This window comes from Gasterosteus aculeatus, chromosome 12, assembly GCF_964276395.1.
Source record: "Gasterosteus aculeatus chromosome 12, fGasAcu3.hap1.1, whole genome shotgun sequence".
Classification (NCBI taxonomy): Eukaryota; Metazoa; Chordata; class Actinopteri; order Perciformes; family Gasterosteidae; genus Gasterosteus; species Gasterosteus aculeatus.
In genome coordinates, this window is record NC_135700.1 from 20635725 (window position 1) to 20656521 (window position 20797).

Here is a 20797-nt window from a genome sequence, read left to right on the forward strand (position 1 = left end):
TTTACAGCTCATTTCTGTACTCAAGATGCATGCAGGATGAACAGAGAGTAATTCACTCGGTGCAGTCGACGTCGCGCCAGCAGAAGTACAGAGCCTGTAATGTAAATCTGGGATTATATGAAGCCATTTCAAAGCACATCATTCCCGCTTTTTAACCATTCCACTGTAAATAGATAGCGAGAAGTGGAAGCTCAGTCGTTTTTTGTAGAACAATAATAATAATAATAATACGTTTTCTTGGTACCCAAAGGCGCTTTACAATGTAAATCTGAGTAAAGGAAACGTACAGATAAGAGGAAGGCAGAAACACAAAAAACAAAATAGAAATTGAGTTTTCCAATCAGCAGACAGTATTTCAGAGCTTTATGGTATTCTGAGTTGACAAGCAGCCTTCTCACACTCGCTGAGGAATAACAGCGGAATTTAATGGAAAATCTCTTCTTCTCAAATTCCACTCAAAGGCTGATTAACATCACAAATAAAGAGATTTCTGTTTGTCTTTTTTCGTGCCTCAAACTTATAAAATTGATACTTACCTCCAAATCCAAAATGTGGAATCACTGAACGTTCAGACTTTTAATACTTTCCAGAAAGCCCTCCGGAGCGACAGCCGCAGAACTCAATACTCAGCTGGCTTATTACTCTGCCTCAAATATCCAATTCCCTCCTTAAAAACTGGAGTCGGATTAACCAATTGGATGAGATGTCTCTTCACAGAGGATTGGCAGAATAACCGTGAGTGGAAAAATAATGATTTGAAAAAGCTATAAAAAACATAAGATGCAGATGTAGCTGTTTCAGCCGGAGGTCCTCTGAGGTCTCTCTGGACCTAAGGCGCTCCGAACCCCGACCATCCATTTCATCCATATTGGTATTCTAACCCTTTTTCTCATTTCAACTTTTGGAAGAGGAGGTGTGGCCCTCTAATGTGGGGCTCTCTGTATCTGACATCAACCTCGGGCACAAGAAAGATAAATGAACTGAGTGACAGCGCCATGGGGGGAGATAAGAGGGGGGGGGGGGGGTCGTACCACAGCTTCCTCACTGTGACAACATGAGACCATTTCTTGGCCGTAACCCCGGAATGCCGCTCAGCGATGCGTGTGCTTCATGCCGAATATGTGATTGTCACATTATGAGAATCACATGAAGAATACTTGTCTCCAAAGGATGCCAAAAAAAACATGAGAAAAGAACTGAACGAACAAAGAGTGTCCCCGTCTCATAAAAAACACCAAAACCCACAGAGGCCATTCACTTGCAAAACTGTTTGTTTCTTAGATTGCTAATTTGCATTCTTATTCCTCTAGAATGATGCAGTTGTGTTGCTGATGGAAGAAGAATGAGAGCAAAGGGAAATATAAAAATCCCGATTTTCACACGAGGCACCAAGGGACATAACTGATACAGGCCTGAATGGAAAACACAGTCCCTGCGTACTGTCTTGTGCAATGATATTTTTAAGTGGAAAAGTGTTGGAAGGGTTCAGACACTCAGGTCAGAGCAAAAAGGGATCTGCAGTATCCGTTTGCTCATAGTCAGTCGGACGGATTGTGTGATCATCAACACACAAGCGCCAAGCGAAACCCATACGGGTTTATAAAACACCCGAAACATTGTTCCAGTGCTGAAACATTCAACAGACTCAAACACATTGGTGTTCCAACTTTACTTAATAATACCCAGCCACAAAAAAGAAACTCTCGTGAGAGACAACGCAGGTTTTTTGTATAGTCGCCTCTCCAGGAGAACTTTAGTTTGAAAGCGCAGCCCCTTTGATGATCATATAATAAGGGAGCCCGGCGGACCTACCGCCTCTACAGCTAATGCATCTGCATGTGCAACAGTGCAGATGACTCTATATTTTCTGCTGAAATGCAATTCACGCCGGCATTATGTCTCCGTAAATCACCACCTCGGTCACACATCATCAAAGCAACACTCTGTGCAGGGAAGGGATTGTTAATACATCTAAATTTCTGCAGATCAGCTGTGTTAGCTGCTGTGAAGTAACGGCCCTTCAGCGCTCCTCAAAGGCACAGCATGAGTCACCCAGCCGCTCGGATTGAGATTCCTCACAGAGATGAGCAGGTCGGCCCGACGTTTGATTGATCTGAGCGTCCAGAGTCTTCCGTCTTTCACCTTATCGCTTCTCCCCGGGTCATAAAAGATTCATGTGCTGTGGCCTCCAGTGTTTTTTCAATTTACTTTAACTAGAGCATCGCAGACAGACACCCAGAGGCAACACTGGCATCCTGATTTTTATAAATGTTTCCTAAGAGCCTGAAAAAAAACTTCTGTTTAACCAGAGAACCAAGTGAATGAGAGCTGGGTGGTGAGCAAAGAGCTCTTTAAGCAGCATTCAAGAAACTATTTGGCTTATTATTAAATGCAAATCTACTCACTCAGTCTTTTGCTCTTCCTTTAAATGAAAGCAAAGAAAGCCACTCGTTGTGTTGTATTCCTCAGCATCAAGTGCGGATTATAGATAAGAGACTTAATCATACATATGAATCTGAATCAATGAAATGTGATACAACATTTTGGCAAAATGTATATTTCTTTCAACAAATTGCAGAGACAGGTTGTTCGGAGGCACTTGGAACATGAGGAAATGGTAAAAAAAAAAAAAGTAAGTGGAACACCGCATCCAATATGTGAAAACTCCCCCACACCAAAACTTTAATACTTCTGAGGCAATTACCATAAAACTGCTCATTTTAGAGGTTATACAACTGCTGAAGTAGGCAGCTCCTCCTGACAGCGCGCTGAAAGCTCAGCTTTTTCCGTTGCGATCCATCATGGAGCTGAAGCGTGCTTTGACAAATTTGGGTCTGTGCACTTTTCGGCTCATGCGTCTGTCGTTATCCACACTTTCACCGAACGGGGACCTGATTTGTTTTAGGAGCTCTCCTGGAGTATAAGTTACAACTTCTGTCACCTTACCTCAGCAAGGAATTCAGATTTATAATAATCGGAGATACAGAGAAGCGAGGACGGGGGGACAGGGCTTCTCCACATTGACACAGCAGCAGTTCTGCTGATATTCCCAAAGTAATTGAGGTAGCTGGTGCAGCAGTGGGTTGGTGGGATGATAACTACAGACCGTGCCCCCCCCCCCCCTCCTCACACACCAGGCGATACACACCGGTGATGCGTACGATTAATGCGTTTTCATGTGGCTCCGGCGGCAGCCGCGTTAAGCCGACGGCCTCGAGGGTTGAAAGTTCAGTCGGCGTTGGTGGAGGCTGAAGACGACCAGTCTGAACGTGAAATACACCCGGGGGGGGTTTGGGGGTGGGGGAGGGACGTGACCTCGGCAGCCGGCTCCTTATCGCTTCTTAAGGCTACAAAAACTAGCATTCTCAAATGTCACACTGAACTTTCAGGTTTAGTGTTGAATTGTTGGTTATGTAGACGCCAGAAACGGACTTCTGCTGCATTGATCTTAATCCTTTATTTTTTTTATTATGGTCCATTGTGCGTTCGACAATGGTGAAGTGGTGCACTATTGAATCTGCTGACAAAATTGGAAACATAAATATTTGGAGTAAGATGCGAAACTTACATTGTTATATTTGTCTTTGGCTTTACATAATGATGAGGCCAGCAGCGTGCTATCTTAGCTTAGCATTGAGACCGGGGGCAGGGTGGAAACGGATAGCCTGGCTCCATAAAAGGTTTTCGGCATTATCGGCACTTATTGATGAAATACCTGCCATTGTTTCATTTTTTTTTATGCTAAGCTACTATGACTGCATGGCTTTTGTCTCAGGAGACGTATCTAATGGACACGGGGAGAATGGTATTGATTTTCTCATCAAACTCTTAGCAAACTGACATTGAGTTGTTAACTTTCAATTGGTGAAATGTGTTTGTTCGGGACCAGAACAACAAAGACTGTTGATTTATTTGAAGTTGCAGTTTTATTCTGGCTGGGGTTCTAATTTCCCTGCGGTGTTCACATGTTTTTGTCGTAGCTGCCTGTAGGCGAGACATCAGGGACAGCAAGAGGTACAGAGAGACAAAACGCTGTGGGAGAAAAGGAGAGTAGGGCGTCTGCCAGTTGCAGATATTAGGAAATGTACGTATGTGAAATAATGTAAATAGAAATTGGGCCTTTTAGATGACTGACAATGATATCGGCTGTTTCTATTTTGTGTTCATCTTTTCTTCACTGATTATGTATATTTGTATTGTTTTTCTGTCATATTCATGAAAATGGGATTTAATAAAGGATAACGATTGCTACAGAGAATAACATCAGAGAGCCGTGGAACAGCTGCCTGCTGGGAGGAAAGTACCACATCATCCATAGTAGCATCTTCCAATAAAAAGATAGAACCATTTTTTTCTGTCATTCCTCAAATGTTAAATTTGGACAAATATGTATTTTTTTCTCTGTATTCTTTCTACTTAAAACTAAGTGAGCAGACTATCTGCCTACAAGAGGAGTGCACGGACTGATGAGTACAGGGGGGAAAGGAGGAGAGCTTCTTATGAGATAATGAAAATTATGCAAATCCAGCACATCGAGTCGGGAACATTACAAAGAAATCTTGATACCAGATTGAATGATAGTTTCATTAACCCCCACAAACTCTCTTTTACTGCAGTGGTTTTTAGGAGAAGCTCAACTGAATCTTTTATTTTTATTTTTTAGCATGAGACTGAGGACACGGTGCTTCTTTCCGATGCTTTACTTTTTGACATTTTTAAACATAACTTTTTTTTTAGTTGAAAAATAGCCCTCATACAAAAAGGAATGAAAATAAATCTTTCCGGAGAGGATTGCATGGAAATGTATTTGCCTAAATCCTGCACATTTTTTTCCAAATCATTTTTGCCATGATATTTTTTGACCTAAGATATATTGACTTTTTAAAAACATTTTTAAATATAACATTTATTGAGGGTTTTTTTCAAAACAATTTTGTTGGCCACTATAATGTTTTTTAAAAACATTTATTTTTTTCCATGATTTTTTTTACTTTTCTCAAAACATTTTTTGACCTAACATTTCTGTTGACGCTGCACAGATAATGAGATCTGTGTTGAATGCTTCTCCACCTCATTATAAACACAAGGAGCCTGCTGCAGATCATCACTGAGCAAATATGGAATTATGTATCAACCACTGTGCTGAAATATGATTAGGTAGAGACGGAAATGTTTTGTGAAAAAGTGTGTGTGCGTGTGTGTGTGTGTGTGTGAGTGTGTGATGGATGTAGTGATGGTGTCAATGTGTTCTGTCTGTATGAACTGTATGATTACATGTGCACAGCAGCACTGCAGACTGAACAAATTACAGGGAGGTGAACAAAAGCAAACAGCAGAAAGATAAGAGGGGAGACTTGAAAAGGGTGAGGCAGATCAAGGAATGTACACACTGTATTCAGGCACGATATGGTTCAATGGCCGAAACGATGTTCGCTCCCTTGTTAAGGGAATATCTCCTAGTTGTGTGGAAAATGTGAATCATCACATTGATAATCCAAAGGTCTCGGAAAAGCGCTCCGAAGATGGAGATCAATCCGGGGCATTTTAAAGAAGCCTGACTATTCATTCTGGTGGTTAGATTGGAGGTAGCTTGTTAGTGGGGAAAGGAGAAGAAGCTAGCAGGTGACGGGAAGGAAGAGAGTCTGCACGGCAATAGAGAGGCCTCATTAAATTTTAATTGCGGCGCGATGCCAAGTGCGTTGCCATCTACATCAAGAACCATGTGACCTTCCTCCATTCCCATTCAACTGGTAATTCTACTAAATGCGTGTACCCACGATCGTCCTCTTGTGAGCTCAATAGTCCTGTGATTAGATAAAAGCACGGTAAGGACATGCGCAACCTCAAAGAATCTTTTCAATATGGACATTTCCCCACTTGAAGACAAGACACTACACACGGCAAAAACCACGAGGCTCGAACAACGCAAATCCCACTCCGCCATCGAGAATAATACCCGGGTTCCTCACTAGGCGTTGACGCGAGAGTCATATGGCCCGGACGCAGCCTGCTCAGTATGCATGCTCGGGGAGATTAGTGTGTGTTCATCGTCTTCCTGTCCTGGGTGAGTGTTGCATTACAAGGTATTGTTTTCAAACTGCCAGAATCAATTAATATGAATAATGAATGCGTCGACTGACGCTGATGCTTGTGAGAGCTCATTTTGTTCGATGTCTCATTGTTCAGAGCGGTTTCATTCTGCGAGAGGCACAAGGAGGTGATTCTTTTGTGGACTAATGTTAAAATAGTCTTTATCAAGTGAAAGTGCACCATAGGTGCACGAAAGGCCTCACACCCACCAAACCACACGCGTGGGCTGAGTGAAAGCTAGAGACGTTGATGGCATTGCTCATGCCACTCAGGATACACTTCACACACAAACCACAGATAGACGAGACGCACACATCAGCCCGGTCAACTGAGGCAATAACCAGCGGTCAGCGAGCGCCAACAGACACTTAACCCGTCACAGCTTGCATCAGAATGAAATAACCCGAATGTAGAACATGCAACCCACTCTGTCATCAACCGCGTTCAGAGTGAAGTGAACAAACAGCTGACGAACATTTGCTGCTCAACCTCTGCTTGCAAAAATATGTCTGTAGACGTCATTGAGAAAATAACACAACTTCCCACTTTGTGTTGACATTGTACTAATGACTTTATGGGAACGGAGCCCTTTTCACATCAGCGGCTTTGACGTGTCATAGCAGCGTTAACATCGTGTAATGGATAAATTATATAGAGCATGTCAGTCAATTCAGTGATCTAACTGGATCAAGGACAAAATACATGCTAATTGCTACTACAGGAGCTGCTCTTTACAAACAAAATGGGTTTGCAAAAGCTTTGTGCGTTGCAATGGAGATGCATCCAAGTAACATGAATGCATTAATTCTGCATGTGTCACACTCCTGAAGCACGGGAAGAGGTTATACATAATTTATTGCAATGGATATTAGTTGCCAGTGTCATGATGGTTCTTCTGTAAATAATTTAGATTTAAGGTGTTGACCTTTGACCCTGGGAAGCCCGAAAAGGTAGTCCGCTGATTTGACTGGAGAAAATGTTTATTAAAAGCCGCACAAACAATTTTTACTTGTGTTACTTATTAATCATGATGCTGTTAAACATAGCTGCTGTCATTCACAACAGCTACTTTTTTGTACTTTTTGTACAAATAAATACATTTTGTTACTGAATTCATGTTTGGAAAAAGATTGCAGGTGGTCTAAGGAATTGTTTTCCGTTTTAAAAACTCAAAGAAAAAGAAATACACAACATTTAGACTTTCAGATGGAAACAAAGACAGACTTCCTTCATTTTTGGTTTAGCCTTTGACTTTCAGTAATTCCATTATTGACGGTTATGAGCAATTAATATAGGTCAATGATCAATTGTACCCTTCTAAATATGTATGTAGCAACTAACGGCTATATTTTCTATGTAGAGATGTAGTGGAGTAAGTCTAACCTCCGTGTGTTGCTTCATGTAGAGCGGCATACACACAGTAGATGGATGCATTAATATTCTTCATACAGAGTAAGTCTTGACAGTGCAGCTGCTGTTTTAATCTTACCCAGCGAATGAGCACAGCTGCCTAAATTTTGCTTTTTAAAACCAGGTTGGTGCACAGGAAAGCTGCCAAATTGCTCCTAACAACAGAGGAATCCGTTCATTCTAATCAAGCCTCTTCTAGATTATTTTATAATGCCCAGGCAGCTGCTGGTGGGAGATGAGTTAATTAGAATTTGGTAACATTATGAGAAAGATTTCATGCAAAATCATCCTGAGTGTGAGCACTTACGTTGTGGGTTTATCACAGGCATAAAGAGTGTTTACCTTAAACCTGTTGTGTCATTAATCATTAATCATTGCATTAAATACAGACGCAGAAATGTGTTTCTCTACAATGAAGAGCAATTGTTTTTTTCTATTATTGTGACACACGTGACTTGATTTCTGCTATGTGTCTTTCTTGTGTGCAAATTGTATAGTACAACATTAAACATTTCAACAATATTATCTACCTCCATTATTAGACAATCACAGGGAGTGCTGACGCCATCTCTTTTTAACCAATATCACCCTCTCGTGGTACATTTACTTTCTCACAAGCACATTTCCACTGGCCTTCGTTTTGGCCACATATTAGCACAATTAAATGTGCAAATAGTGTATTTTTGAGTAAAAAAAAGGGGAATATTCAGGATATACAAAGGCTGTGACGTATATCTCAGAGACCATGACACACATCATTTATTTGATCATCTGAACTTGTATTTTTCTTATTATGACGTGTCAAATGTTTTCTCTGTAATGAGCTCGAGCCATTGTGGAAGTATACGGTCATATAAAGTACTTTAATAGACCAATATTAAGAAAGAATGTACTACAGGCGATCTAAAACAAAATGTGTTTTCCATGCTGGCCTCTGCTGAAGTCTCAGCTTTACATCTTCACAGAGTTATTTCAGTAGATGAAGATCTGAATTCAAAGCCCGGCAGCCAAGAATCTCCTGCAGAGAATGTCTCCAAAATCAGTGGATGTTTGAAGTCTGCATGAAGACGGCCTCTACAGACGCCACCAGTGGCAACAACTTGTGAGCTAAATACATTTGGGACTATTTGAATTTTGGTGAGCCGCAAATTTCTGCAAACAATCTGAAAGAAAAAATAATCTCTTGTGAAAACCAACAGCTTCAGGCGGATTGAAGCATTTTCCACCACTTCTGCAAAACTGCAACTAACAGCCAAGTGAAAACAAGCAACGTGCAGTATCAGCTGTATTTTTGATTTAAACAATTTAAGAATCTGTGCAGTGGTTTAATCTAAAACAAACGAAAGAAAACGGTGACAGCTGAGCCGGCAGCTTGCAGCTAGTTGTGCTCACAGTGCAGACAGCAGCAACCCGAGGGAGGCCGCCATAGAGACGTCAGTATCCGCCTTAATCGGCTTGAGAGCGTAGTGTAGAGCTGCAGCTGTGAGAGGGGGTACGTGAACACAGCCGAGACCCCTCGGACCGAGGGAGAGTGACCTCATTCTGTTCAATAGACACTGCCTCAATATCCTTAAATAGCAAGTGCTTGTGCCGCTATATTAAAGCTCTGAATGCAATACTACTCATCTTGCCCATTCTTATGAAGGATGCTTTTTAGATTAGATTTTCTGAAAGAATTAGCATTTCAATCATGGCATTTTTGCTTGCAACACTTCATATCATATGAAGCTGCTTGTACAATGACCAATGCATTATTTAGCGCCCATTGAGTCCTTTAAAGAAGGACAATATTTCACATAAGATACATGTTTCTGTTAACGTGATACATGGACTATGTATGTATGGCATGTATGAAGATCTCCATTAGTTGGAGTGATTCTCCATCAACATTTGTTTCTGGCAAAATGGCTGAAAATAAATCCTGCAGCCGCACTGTCGGCCTCCTTGGCTGTGCACAACACCTGTAATTTAAACAGTTATTCATGAGATCGTGGATGTCAGCGAGGCACAATGTGACGCTGGAACGTTCATTCTCAGGTAGAGCTCTTCGTGGTGGAGTCGCCCTCTGCTGGTCGTGTTCCTGCCTTAACTTCTTCATCCCAACTGGTCCCACTGGTGTATCCATCGGCAGATGAAGTCCGTGCTGTGCAGCCAAACTTTGGTCAGACCAAAAGATTTACTGTAATTATCGGATTGTAATGAAGATCCCAGCGTGTCTTTTGGTTTTCATGCTTTCATGCTTTTACTCACACAGCTTAAATGAAACAGATGCAAGATGCAATGCCGTCTGTCAGAACCACACAACCTCCAATGCTATTCAGTTAGTGGTAATGCCAAACATGAAAGCTGGATTTTAAGAGGTAAAAAAAATCTTGTAGTTATGTTAGATCTCTATCATCATAGAGCAGACAAAGCAGCTACTCTGCACTGTGTTCATTATCTATCAGCAATGTTTCACAGCAGATTAATAATACATGGAAAGCTTCATTAAGCGTGATGCATGTGTGCTGCTTTCCTAATGTGGCTTGTTTGACACTAATGGAGTAAAGGAGGGAGTTAATGTGTAGAACATTAGCCCTTATTGGCAGTCACTCGCATGTCTCCCCTTCATGAGCGTGCATGTTATTTGTCACACTAATAAAGGAACATGGTCCAGGAGCGAGACCCTCCTCCCTTTAGTTAACCATCCACATGTATTTCTATCAGGCAGATTAATACAACAGTCGTTTCATTTGCTTGGGCTTCATTAGACCAGCTGCTGCATTCTGTGCAGAGAGACCTTCCTCGTTAACCTTCACTCGAGTTTTCTATGCAGTGCAAACACACTAGTGATGGTCACTGGCTCCGGACGGGTGAGTCTGCTCCCCTCTTGTGGATGAACTCAGCCTGAGCTCCGTGTCTTCTCTGGAATGAGGAACGCTGAGTACGATTTTGGAAAAAGCAACTCAGCGAAGGTGTGACTGCCGAAATGAATGGTCAAAAAGTTAACTTACTCAGATTTTGTTTGATTGTATGACAAATTTAGAGACGGCATGTGTGAAATAGTGAAATAAATGTATTTCAACAGAACCATTGTGGAGTAAAAGAGCACTAGATTTTAGTTTGTAAATAAAATACACAAATGCTTTGTTTATACATTAGCTGAAGAACCTGCCTCTATGAAATGGTTAAAATGTATTCTGGAAAATAAAATAAACAGGAAAAAGGCTGAATTTTGTTTCATTCATTTATTCTTGTCTCGTGTCACACTTTGTTTATTTACACCATATACATGCCCCATGTGGAATTTAATCTGGGATGTGATTCATTTTGTGAGTGTAGGACAAAAAAAACATTGAACTCTGCATAATATGGTCTCTGAAACAAGACTCGACGTGTGCTGGACGTTTAATAGTTAATTCTTTCACGCTGACAAACACGTGACGTGCCTCCCTCCGTGTCACGTATTAAGTGTAAATCATTAAATCGCCACAATAAGCCATTTAAACTTAACTCAACAAAACAACCAAACTTCGACAACAAAACCCCACCCAGTCCAATAAGCGCGTCCTGATTGGCTGGCGCGTCTGTAGATCCGTTCCCTCTTCGCTGCGCGCGCGCCATTGGTCGGCGGTGACGACAATCCCGAGACGTGCTCCCGCCCACCGAGCGGATCAAGTTTGAATGAACAACAGCAGCCTGTTCTGGAGGTGGTAGTTGGATTTGCAGTAAATTATTATTATTTTTTTTTAAAGTGGGTATCGCATCGAGAGGCTGCGCCGACCGAGGATGGAGATGAAGAAAAGGATCCACCTGGAGTTGCGGAACCGCACTCCGTCAGATGTAAGTCGGCTTCGCGGCTCGCTGGGGATGTTTCTACTCTCAAGCTAATGGAGAATCTCTCGTGTGATGTCTTGGCGTGGAGGGCAGAGAGAGAGAGTGGGCGAGCGAGGGAGGAGAGAGGTACAAAGTTTCCCAGCAAGTTAAAAAGATGACGGAGACGCGGGGTCACATTGTTGCGTTCTGGGACGCGCTGGCAGTCGGCCGCTGCGGGGACGCCGGGGGAACTTTTTGTTTGCACGTCTCCGTCTGTGCAGTTTGAGAACGCACAGCAGCTGCGTTCATGCCGGCGAGATAAAAACAAGATATTTGCAACTTTTTACCCACCAACGAGCCCGCTTTTCGCCCCGCGCGTTCTTAATGCACTCCACGGCTTAACGACGCTTTTTCTTAAAAAAATAAATAAAATGGTTTTAACACCGCGCGCGTAAAGTCATCACAGCATCGACATGTCCCTCCGCGTCCCTCCGAGAACGACTCAACCCGTCCAGGGGAAAGGCGGTTATTTCTGCAGGACGTGCGTTCACACGTTGGGCATCGTGCACCGGTTTGGGGGGGTGGTGGTGGTGCGCCTGCAGACTTAATCCTGGAGCCGCGGTGCGGTCAGCGCGGGCCGTTTACCGACCACCGAGCCCGGGGGAGAGGACACGCGGGGCGAGCGCGTCGTTGTTTATACTGCTGGGTGTTTAATTCGGCCGTTTCATCGAGACTCTTTGTTGCCATGGGGGGAGGGAGTTTAAGGGAAGGGAGGGGAGGGGGGCGCGACGACGACGGCCCCGGCAGCCATAATGAAAACAAACCGTCGAGCCGCGTTTTGTTGCTCCAGTTTCCCCCAAGAACTAGGACATGCCGCCATTTTACCGTGAAACAAAGGCAACCCGAAACGCACCGAATATCCGGCTCCATTCGAGAGACACACACACAGACACACACACACGAGGAACGGTTCTTCATACCTTCTTATTTAGAGAAGTCTAAACGCGCCACTCAATCCGATCGGCGACTGTGCGTGCAACAATGTATCGTTTGCCCGGCAGCCTTTCATAATCCCCCCCCCCTCACCCCCCTAAGCCCCCTCACCGGCCCCTCCTACTCACAGATGACCCCGTGCACGGCTCCGAGGTCTGATTCTGCGTCCGACTCGTATTGATTAATCGCTCTGAACCAGTCGCACACACGTCTTATCTCAGTTTGACTGGGTGGGGAACAACACCACCACCACCACCCCCCTCCCCCCCTAAAAACAGCCACATAAAAACCTACATCGCCCAGGAAAATATATTTGAATGTTTACGCAATGGGAGTCGAGGTCTCGCGATAACTAGAGCGTTTAAATGCTTTCGACGGATTATTGATGGATTGTAATGTTTTTGTAGTTCCGGTCGTCGGGTCGAGTCACTACAAAATAACGAGGACCGACAGCAGCGCGCCGGTGATCAGTCCTATTCGATATCAATGCGCCAGGTCCTACAGCTACGTGCTGATGGCTCATCGTAATCAATGTTTGTGTGCATTGCTTTGGTTTTGCTATTAAACTGGGCTGCCTCAAACTTAAATAGTTAAATGTTACCTTCAAACACTGGTAGATGTATAGATTTACTTCAGTAGAAATATAAATACTCATTTACAATTCTACACGCCTGTGTTGAAAGGTCAAGTATCAGCAAAACTTACTATAGGTATCATAAATAAAGATATTCATACAAATATACTGCTGATCTGTTGTGTATGAATGGATCATATTAACATAATACAGTGGTCACATAGTGAAGTAAATAATGCAGTATCTCCCTCTTGGTAAAGGAGCAGTTTAAAGTGAAAAGATGGTAATGCTGTAAAGTTATACGTACTACATAATGTACACTGTACTGGCAATAAGCCGTTTTTACTGCAGATACGGTTTTATTTTAAAGTAGCGGGAATCCTCCTATAATTGCAATCTTCTTAATTATTTTTTATTCGACCTTTAAGATAAGAGTCTAGTGAGGAAATGTACTTCATCAAAGCTGAACACAATACATTTAGAGGACCTGGCTGTACAGTATATTTATTTCATAGTCGTTATTGCCCACATTCAACTCCAGTACACCTACAGTCATCAAAACGATGCGTCCTTCCCAAATACAACATAACTATTATCAAAAGTTTTACCCTCGAAATAGCTTCAACTTAATGTTTGATTTTCTGAACACACGTCATATTTAATGCACTCTGCATTCTGAAAATGTAACAAATTCTGACGGGATGCACTTTGTTTGTTGTGCAGGTCAAAGAACTTGTTCTAGACAATTGCCGCTCAAACGAAGGAAAGATCGAGGGTCTAACGGACGAATTCGAGGAGCTGGAATTCCTCAGCACAATCAACGTCGGACTCACGACAGTTTCCCACCTGCCGAGGCTAAATAAACTCAAAAAGGTGAGTGTGTCCCTGCACAGAACCAGCGTGTGACACTCGGCTTTCATGTTTTTGCATATTTTGACTGTTCCGTTGACCAACAGCTCGAACTCAGCGATAATCGGATCTCAGGGGGGCTGGAAGTTCTGGCAGCGAAATGCCCCAAATTAACACATCTCAACCTCAGTGGCAACAAGATTAAAGACCTCAGCACGATAGAACCATTGGTGAGTGGGACCCAAAAGTCCTTAAGGGGGTGTACAGCGGGGAGGGAGGGGCAAACATTCAAAGCAACTGGCTGTTACCCCTAAGACCTGATTGTTCTTTTGACAGAAAGAGTTGGCGACCCTGAAAAGCCTAGATCTGTTCAACTGTGAGGTGACGAACCTGAACGAGTACCGAGACAACGTCTTCAAGCTGCTGCCCCAGCTCACGTACCTGGACGGCTACGACAAGGACGACAAAGAGGCGCCCGATTCCGACGCTGAGGTCTACGCGGAGGGCTTGGACGACGACGAGGACGACGACGAGGACGGTGAGTCCGAGGGCTTTGCGCGAGCTTTTTGTATGCGTCTGTCTTCGCCCTGCTGGGTTTTTTTTTTTTTAACGGCCAAGTGGTTTCCCCCTGACGGGTAGACGAGGAGGAGTACGACGAAGACGCAGCACCGGGCGACGAGGAGGAGGAAGAGGGGGAGGACGACGACGAAGAGGAGAACGAGGAAGGGGAGGAGGAGGAGGAGGTCAGCGGAGAGGTGAGAGCCGATGAGGTTTGCACTCTAAAATGTTCAGTCTGAAACAATGACTTTAACTTAATGTTGTCTCTTTTTTTTTTTTTTAAAGGAGGAAGAGGAGGAAGATCTGAATGACAAGGAGGCTGATGACGAGGATGATGAAGGTGAGTTGAATGCGGCTGACATTGAAGCTAAGTGTATATAGGGTTAGTTATATACACTTTTACTATTTTTTGCATTATAACATTTTTTTTAAATTTCTTATGTATTTTTATGGTCCCAAAAAATGTTACATTATTTTCCTTGCACATAAATCGTCTGCTAAGACATTTTCTAAAGGGATCTAGTTTTATACGTTACGTACTTCCAAGGTGTGCTGTCTTTTGTCTTTGCACGTTATGTGTCCACAAAACCGGCAACGGCAACTTGTCATTGAATCTGTAATGTGCAAACGAATGGGGACCCAATTTTGAAAAAAATTGGCTGTTGGTTGTAATTCTTCTGTTTTTATTTCCCTTTGGCATTGGGGTTGAATGGAGGCATTAGAAAATTTTAATCTTCTCAAGATTCAGCAATTTGTCTCAGATACAGAAAACCTTTATTGTCCATCACAAATAAACATAAATTGGTCTCGCAGTGTGAAAGTTGCGTACAGTTTGAACCGTCGCCGTGAGAAAACCTGAACCGGACTCGCCTCTTTGCTGCTGCCGTTTTTGTGTCTTTTATTTAAAAAAAAAACATTTGACTCTTGTTTTCTAGAAGAAGTAGAGCAAGGTCAGAAGAGAAAAAGGGAGCTGGATGAAGAAGGCGAGGAGGACGAAGACGATTGAGATTCTTCTGCAAGTTAAGTTTTGAACTATTTTAAACGTGTATTTTCCCGTCACTTCCCAACAGCCCCCTTGTATTTTACCCCCCCTGTTTCTTATTGCAGTAGGAGTGCTTTTTGTTATTGGCCAGTCAGGTAGACGGGGTTGTCTGAAATAAGTTAAATTTGTGTACCTCTTTTGATGCTCCGTGTTACAGTCTTTACTGTCCTCTTTTAACAGCTTTGTGGACGCCCAATTTTGTAATCCCAAATAATCGCAAAGATAAACCTTTTTAAGAAATGTTTTTTTCTTTCCTCACTGTTTGTGTAAGACCGGTTTCTTAATGGCTTATATATTATAAAAGAGCCCCCCCCCCCCTTTCAAAAGGAAAAAAAATCCAAATGAAACAAAAAAAGAGTGCATGTCTAATACATTTTAAAGTCAACTACTGGATTTCACGTATGGCTGTCCTCTCCTCGTCTTTTCTTATTTTTGCAGTGTTTTTTTAATTATTATTTTTTTAATGTAAGTTATGTATTTGTAGTGTCACCAGTATGCCAATACTCTTTGCTGTCCTGGTGTGGAACTTCTGTCTGAACATGCACAGTGTGACCCTCACAGGGCATATTTTTAAATCCTAGCAAAAAAATGTCTGCCCTTGTCAAAGCTGCTCCTCTTCCTCCTCCTCTTCCTCCCCTCGGCTTTGATAGTTCGGAAATTACGTGTTCTTGTAAATAATGACCAAATCTATTTTTTTGTATTCTCTTTGATGACGGCAGACATTTAACAGACAACTGAGGTGAAACTATGAATTGTAATAAGATATTAAATACGTATGCTGCTTTTATCTAAAATACGCAGTGTGAAATTTGAACATAACTTTGTATGCATAATCTTTCCATAAAGACAAATGTTCAACATCAAAAAAAAATCATCATCGCTTTTTTCATGTTCCTTTTTTGTGACACAGAGGTGGCAATGTTTGAATTTGTGGTGGTAGTGTAGAGAAGTACTTGCTATAAATGGAGGTGAACGTATGTGCATTGAAAATGTATTGTTTCAAAGTGGGAACTCTGGGAACGGTCAGTTATTTGGACTTTGTTTTCACTTGTATACGTACCGGTCAAATTGGCCTACCTCAGTGACTTTTCACATGTTCAAACCCACTGTCATCAACCAAATTGTTTCTTTTCCCTCCCCATTCACGACAATAAATCCCTTTTTTTTTATACGTGTTTTGCAGTGTGTGTTACTTAAAGGGGCTAATTAAAGCTTCCTATAAATTGAATTAGCACAAAAGCAATTGATGGTACGACTGTCCAGGCCAAGTTCTACATTTATTCGACAACTGTACAAAGAGGGTTTCAGTCGTTTCAAATAACCTTTCTGTCCCGTTGACCTTCCTTCACAAAGATTCACCGTTGCTTTTATTCCTGCTCCACCTACACGAGAAGCCCCGACTGTCTGTCCGCTGTAGCTGATCCGCCTGTTCCGGCGGCTTTTCTTGGCGGAAGCTATTAAGCGCTGGAGCCTTTTTAGGTCTCCACTTCGACCTTTTGCCTACTCTCAAATTCCATTCTTAGTATTCATGTAGCATATTGTCGTATTCATCCTATTCCTGGTCCACAGAGAGCGGAATCGGAATAAAACCAGGTGGAATACGATGGGCCTGGATTAAAAGACGCACGTTATGTTTAAGGAGGATCTTCTCGGACTGCCTGGACGTTTCAATAGAGCTGATCACATGAAGAAGAAAACCTAATGGAGGGATTTAGACAGAGTCTGTCGGGGGTTCAAGTGGACGGGAGGGGAGACGGCTGACCTGGAGGCTCTAGGTCAAGATTACACATCTAGTTAAACACATGTGACTAATGGTGACATACTTTGTTTTAAATGTAAAAGGATGGTTATTATAACAGTTTTCTGCACTGTTAGGAAAAGGCAAGATTATACGTTTATACCTCATGTAAAGTTAAGTCAAGGGTGCAGATTCACACAAATCACAACCCTTAACTGCGCAGCCACATCATACAAAAATCAGGGGATTAACACATTTACATGTTGGTTAAAAAGGTTGAATGTGACAAATAAATAGAAGTAGATACACATTATGCTCCTCCATCCACAAAATGAGCCCTAAAAGCCAATAACAGCCGGACAAAGCTTCCCTTGAGACCAGATCTGTTACATAAGTGGATCCCTGTCCCCCCCCCCCCCCCCCCCCCCCCGCTGCCTTCCCAGTATTTAAATAAACAATAAGAAAAGAAGCTACGGGATTAGCAGCTCGGTGGAAAACATCAGTCACGTCGGCAAAAAAAAAATAAATAAAGTCGTCTTGTCTGTTGGGTGCAAAGGAATCTCAGCCATTTTGAAAAGATGTTTGCAGCTGGCTGGCGGTCTAAGGCCTTGTGGAAGGAACACGGGATCGTCTTTTTATCCTCTAGCTTTGCCTGGTTTGGTCGCGTACGGGAGAAGGGTGTGTGTTTGTAAAGTGTTTCCACGTGAATGATGGGGTAGGCACAGTGAGACAATCTCTCAGGAGGTCTGGCAGAATATGCATTATCGTAACACGTGAGAACGCGCTCGATCAAAAGTCGTAAAACTAGACATCGCCTAAATGGATTTAAAATCTTTCCCACCGTTTGATGAAGCCGTAAACTGGTCCTTTTCTCCTTCACTCATCATATTTGCCATGAATACAATATTCCAGTAATTTCCCCCCTGGGTTAAGACGTCATCCAACACTTATCATATTATTGTGTGCACTACGCAGGGCAGCAGGAATGAGGTTATGATTTATCAAAAAAGAGGCATAGGAGGGCTCAGAAGCTCGTTGGAGGTCAGAATTGGAGGCAAAGGAAGCAGCTTTGCCACTGCGGGAGGGCGAGAGGTCAGACGTTGTTGGGGCTAACGTTCTTCAGGTTGTTGAGCTCCAGCTCCAGCTGGCGTATCCGCACGTCCTTGGTGGTCAGCTCCTCCTTCAGGCGCCGCAGCTCGTCCTGCTGCCGGAAGAACACCCGCAGGAGCTGTGGGGTTGGAAAGGACGAGAGACGGTGCATGTGAAATATGCACAACACCCTAGACCCGATCAATCGATCCCTCTCAGTCCGGCCCACGCGGTCTTTTTTTAATAAACTGCAAAAAGCTCCTCTTTGTTCTGTCTAAAGGTCAAAACAGTCTAAGAAACACACAACACAATCGCTGCTGCTTCCGTTAGCTGTGCCAGGAGGGTTTGTGTGCGTCTTTGGTGTCCGTCCAAGACTAATCTGGCACACTGGCACACCAAACTGCCTTACATGTAAAAACAAATAGTTTAATAATATCCAAACACCAGGTGATTGAGGTCATCAGCTGTTGACACACACCTCGTTCTCTGTCCTGGGTGGAACGTTCTCCAGCAGGTCGATCCCGTTCACCACCATGCTCTTCTTTTCCTTCACTGGGGCCTTAAACGCTAACTGGTTTGGTTGCTGGTAACCCTCCTTCAGGGAAATTAGGACCGGGTCTGTTTGCAGAAAGTGGGCAAAAACATGTGTAAATCCTCTCACCTCCTAAATTGCCCCTTGTGACTGACAGTGGCTGACACATAGTGATGAGAACGCACACAATAATAGCTAGTGGGATTTTTTGATTTGATACGTCAAGGAAGAAAACTCCAGGGTTTGATTCACTGACAAAACGGTCACATTTTAATGCAAACTCTCCATCTCTCTACTGACAAGGCCACTCTGCATGGGAGGTTTCACACCAGTTTCCTGCGAGTTTCCCTGTCAATAAGTGTCTGCATTTGTGTGATGGACAGCCACTGGATTATCCATTTAAACATAGATGTGATTTTGAGTGGATCTTTAAATATGTATCATAAAACAAATAACTTCCAGCACATCCCATCCCCAAAAACAGGATGACGCACTGGTGTTAAATTAACATCTTTGTTCTCAAATTGGTCAATATTTATCAAAAGAAGTGCACAGGAGAGTCAATACATTGTGTGTGTGTGTGTGCAGCGGTTTGTTCACCTCGATTAATGCCGCTCAGCCATTCACTTGCTGTCAGCGCAGGTTCTGTTCCTGCGGTCATGGGGTAGATGTCCTCCTGGTACGTATCTGACTGTAAACCAGAGAACGCCGCACGTTAAAACCGGTTCTTAAGATTTCAATGTCTTTAAAAGACGAAAAAAACCAAGGTTTTCCATGCGTCGATATAAGCGTGTGGGTATTCTACCAGTTTGAGCTTTTTGATTAGTTTCAGCACCTTATTTAAGATAAAGATGTGTGTTATCCTGCATTTCTCTCAAATCATAAGATATCATCTCTTGCCTCTGCAAGCTTTTTTACTCAAACCACTAAAGAGGAATTAGGGTTCAGATGGGATCATTACATGCCACTAGTGTTATTACAATCTGACAAAAAATAAACTTTTCCTCGCCCATTATGTGCTAAATAAATGTGAAATCATTAATAACAAGAGAACATGATACAATCAGATCATTGCATTAATTCCTTCCCACCCTTCTTGGGACAATCATGGAAATGGGCTCGATCAAACCCTTCAGAGTGACCAGCTTGTAGAAGCGGAACACCTCACAGGCGCCCACATCCAGCCCGTGCTTTGGCATCACACCTGCAGACAGGAAGAAGAGGAAGAGGCGCGCAGTGACGCAGAATCAACACCAGAGGAATAGCAAGCGAGATCAATCGTCACCGGTCAGCCAATAACCCACCGAGGCCTTTCTGCGGGGCCGGGGACCGGAATTCCGTCAGGTATTGGAAGTACGGCTTCTCCGTGGTGATCTCGAAGTATCGGATATTTCCGTCCCCCTGCAGAATGTGTCCATTACACCACAGCATCGAGAGGGAGCTCCAGTTTCAACCATGTCACCTCTTTTTCTTTTACCTTAAACACTTTGAAAACAGCCTAATCTGATCTGGCGCTTTGCATTGCATTTCAAACTGTGGGGCGGATGACACGGCACCTCTCACAGTAGTTTCTTGTTTAAGCATGTCAGTGCAGGAACGTGTGAGAAATGCGTTAAAAATATTGTGCGATTGGATGAGACATAATGGATTGTGGGCCAGTTTTCCGGTAAAGCTCAGTACTAAAGATTGTCAGCTGGAACAAAGTAAATCGACATTTTGACGGCATACATTGTATGAAGATTAAGGTCGTTGACCTGTTTTTTAGATTCATCGGTGAGGCTAAAAAGACTCTGACCTTGCCTGCCAGGTACAACATGTGTGTGTCAGCATCGTAGAAGGGAAACAACAGTCCTGAGAGGCCGTCGATGTCCTCCTCCACAATGGGCATGGACAAATCCTCCTGAAAGGAAACAACACACACAGGGAGTTAAATACACACACACACGCACACACGCTAGCGGCCGTATGGAGGTGTTGTCTGACCTGATCCCACAGAGCGATCTGCCGGGTGTTCCAGCGTGAGACCCCCGTGGTGACGAGTCGCTTCATGTTGCCCAGGAACACCACTCGGTTCACGCGGTGGTTCTTACAACTGGCTTGCTGGCGGAGGAGCACACGAAGATGGAG

The 20797-nt window shown here is 43.2% G+C and overlaps 2 protein-coding genes across 5 annotated transcripts in view; one reads left to right on the top strand and one right to left on the bottom strand.

Annotated features, from left to right (window-relative positions):
* The first annotated feature begins 10718 nt into the window (after positions 1-10718).
* Positions 10719-16482, top strand: anp32a (acidic (leucine-rich) nuclear phosphoprotein 32 family, member A). Of its 2 annotated transcripts, none has more exons than XM_040168789.2 (7): positions 10719-11322; positions 13586-13735; positions 13819-13941; positions 14048-14249; positions 14351-14466; positions 14555-14609; positions 15205-16482. In XM_040168789.2, the coding sequence occupies exons 1-7, from the start codon at positions 11269-11271 to the stop codon at positions 15273-15275; spliced, it is 771 nt and encodes a 256-aa protein (XP_040024723.2). In that variant the 5' UTR covers positions 10719-11268; the 3' UTR covers positions 15276-16482. The 2 variants fall into 2 exon arrangements, with proteins under 2 accessions (XP_040024723.2, XP_040024728.2); XM_040168794.2 differs by having other exon boundaries at positions 15208-16482.
* Positions 16483-16569: 87 nt separating this feature from the next.
* coro2ba (coronin, actin binding protein, 2Ba) overlaps positions 16570-20797 on the bottom strand; it is a 29044-nt gene continuing 24816 nt past the window's right edge. For all 3 annotated transcript variants that reach the window (XM_040168711.2, XM_040168703.2, XM_078085656.1), the window contains exons 6-12: positions 20654-20770; positions 20466-20570; positions 19975-20071; positions 19762-19874; positions 19271-19361; positions 18617-18756; positions 16570-18277 (exon numbers count right to left, since the gene is read on the bottom strand). In XM_040168711.2, the coding sequence (XP_040024645.1) occupies positions 18143-18277; positions 18617-18756; positions 19271-19361; positions 19762-19874; positions 19975-20071; positions 20466-20570; positions 20654-20770 (798 nt within the window). In that variant the 3' untranslated portion in view covers positions 16570-18142. The remainder of the gene's footprint in view (positions 18278-18616; positions 18757-19270; positions 19362-19761; positions 19875-19974; positions 20072-20465; positions 20571-20653; positions 20771-20797) is intronic.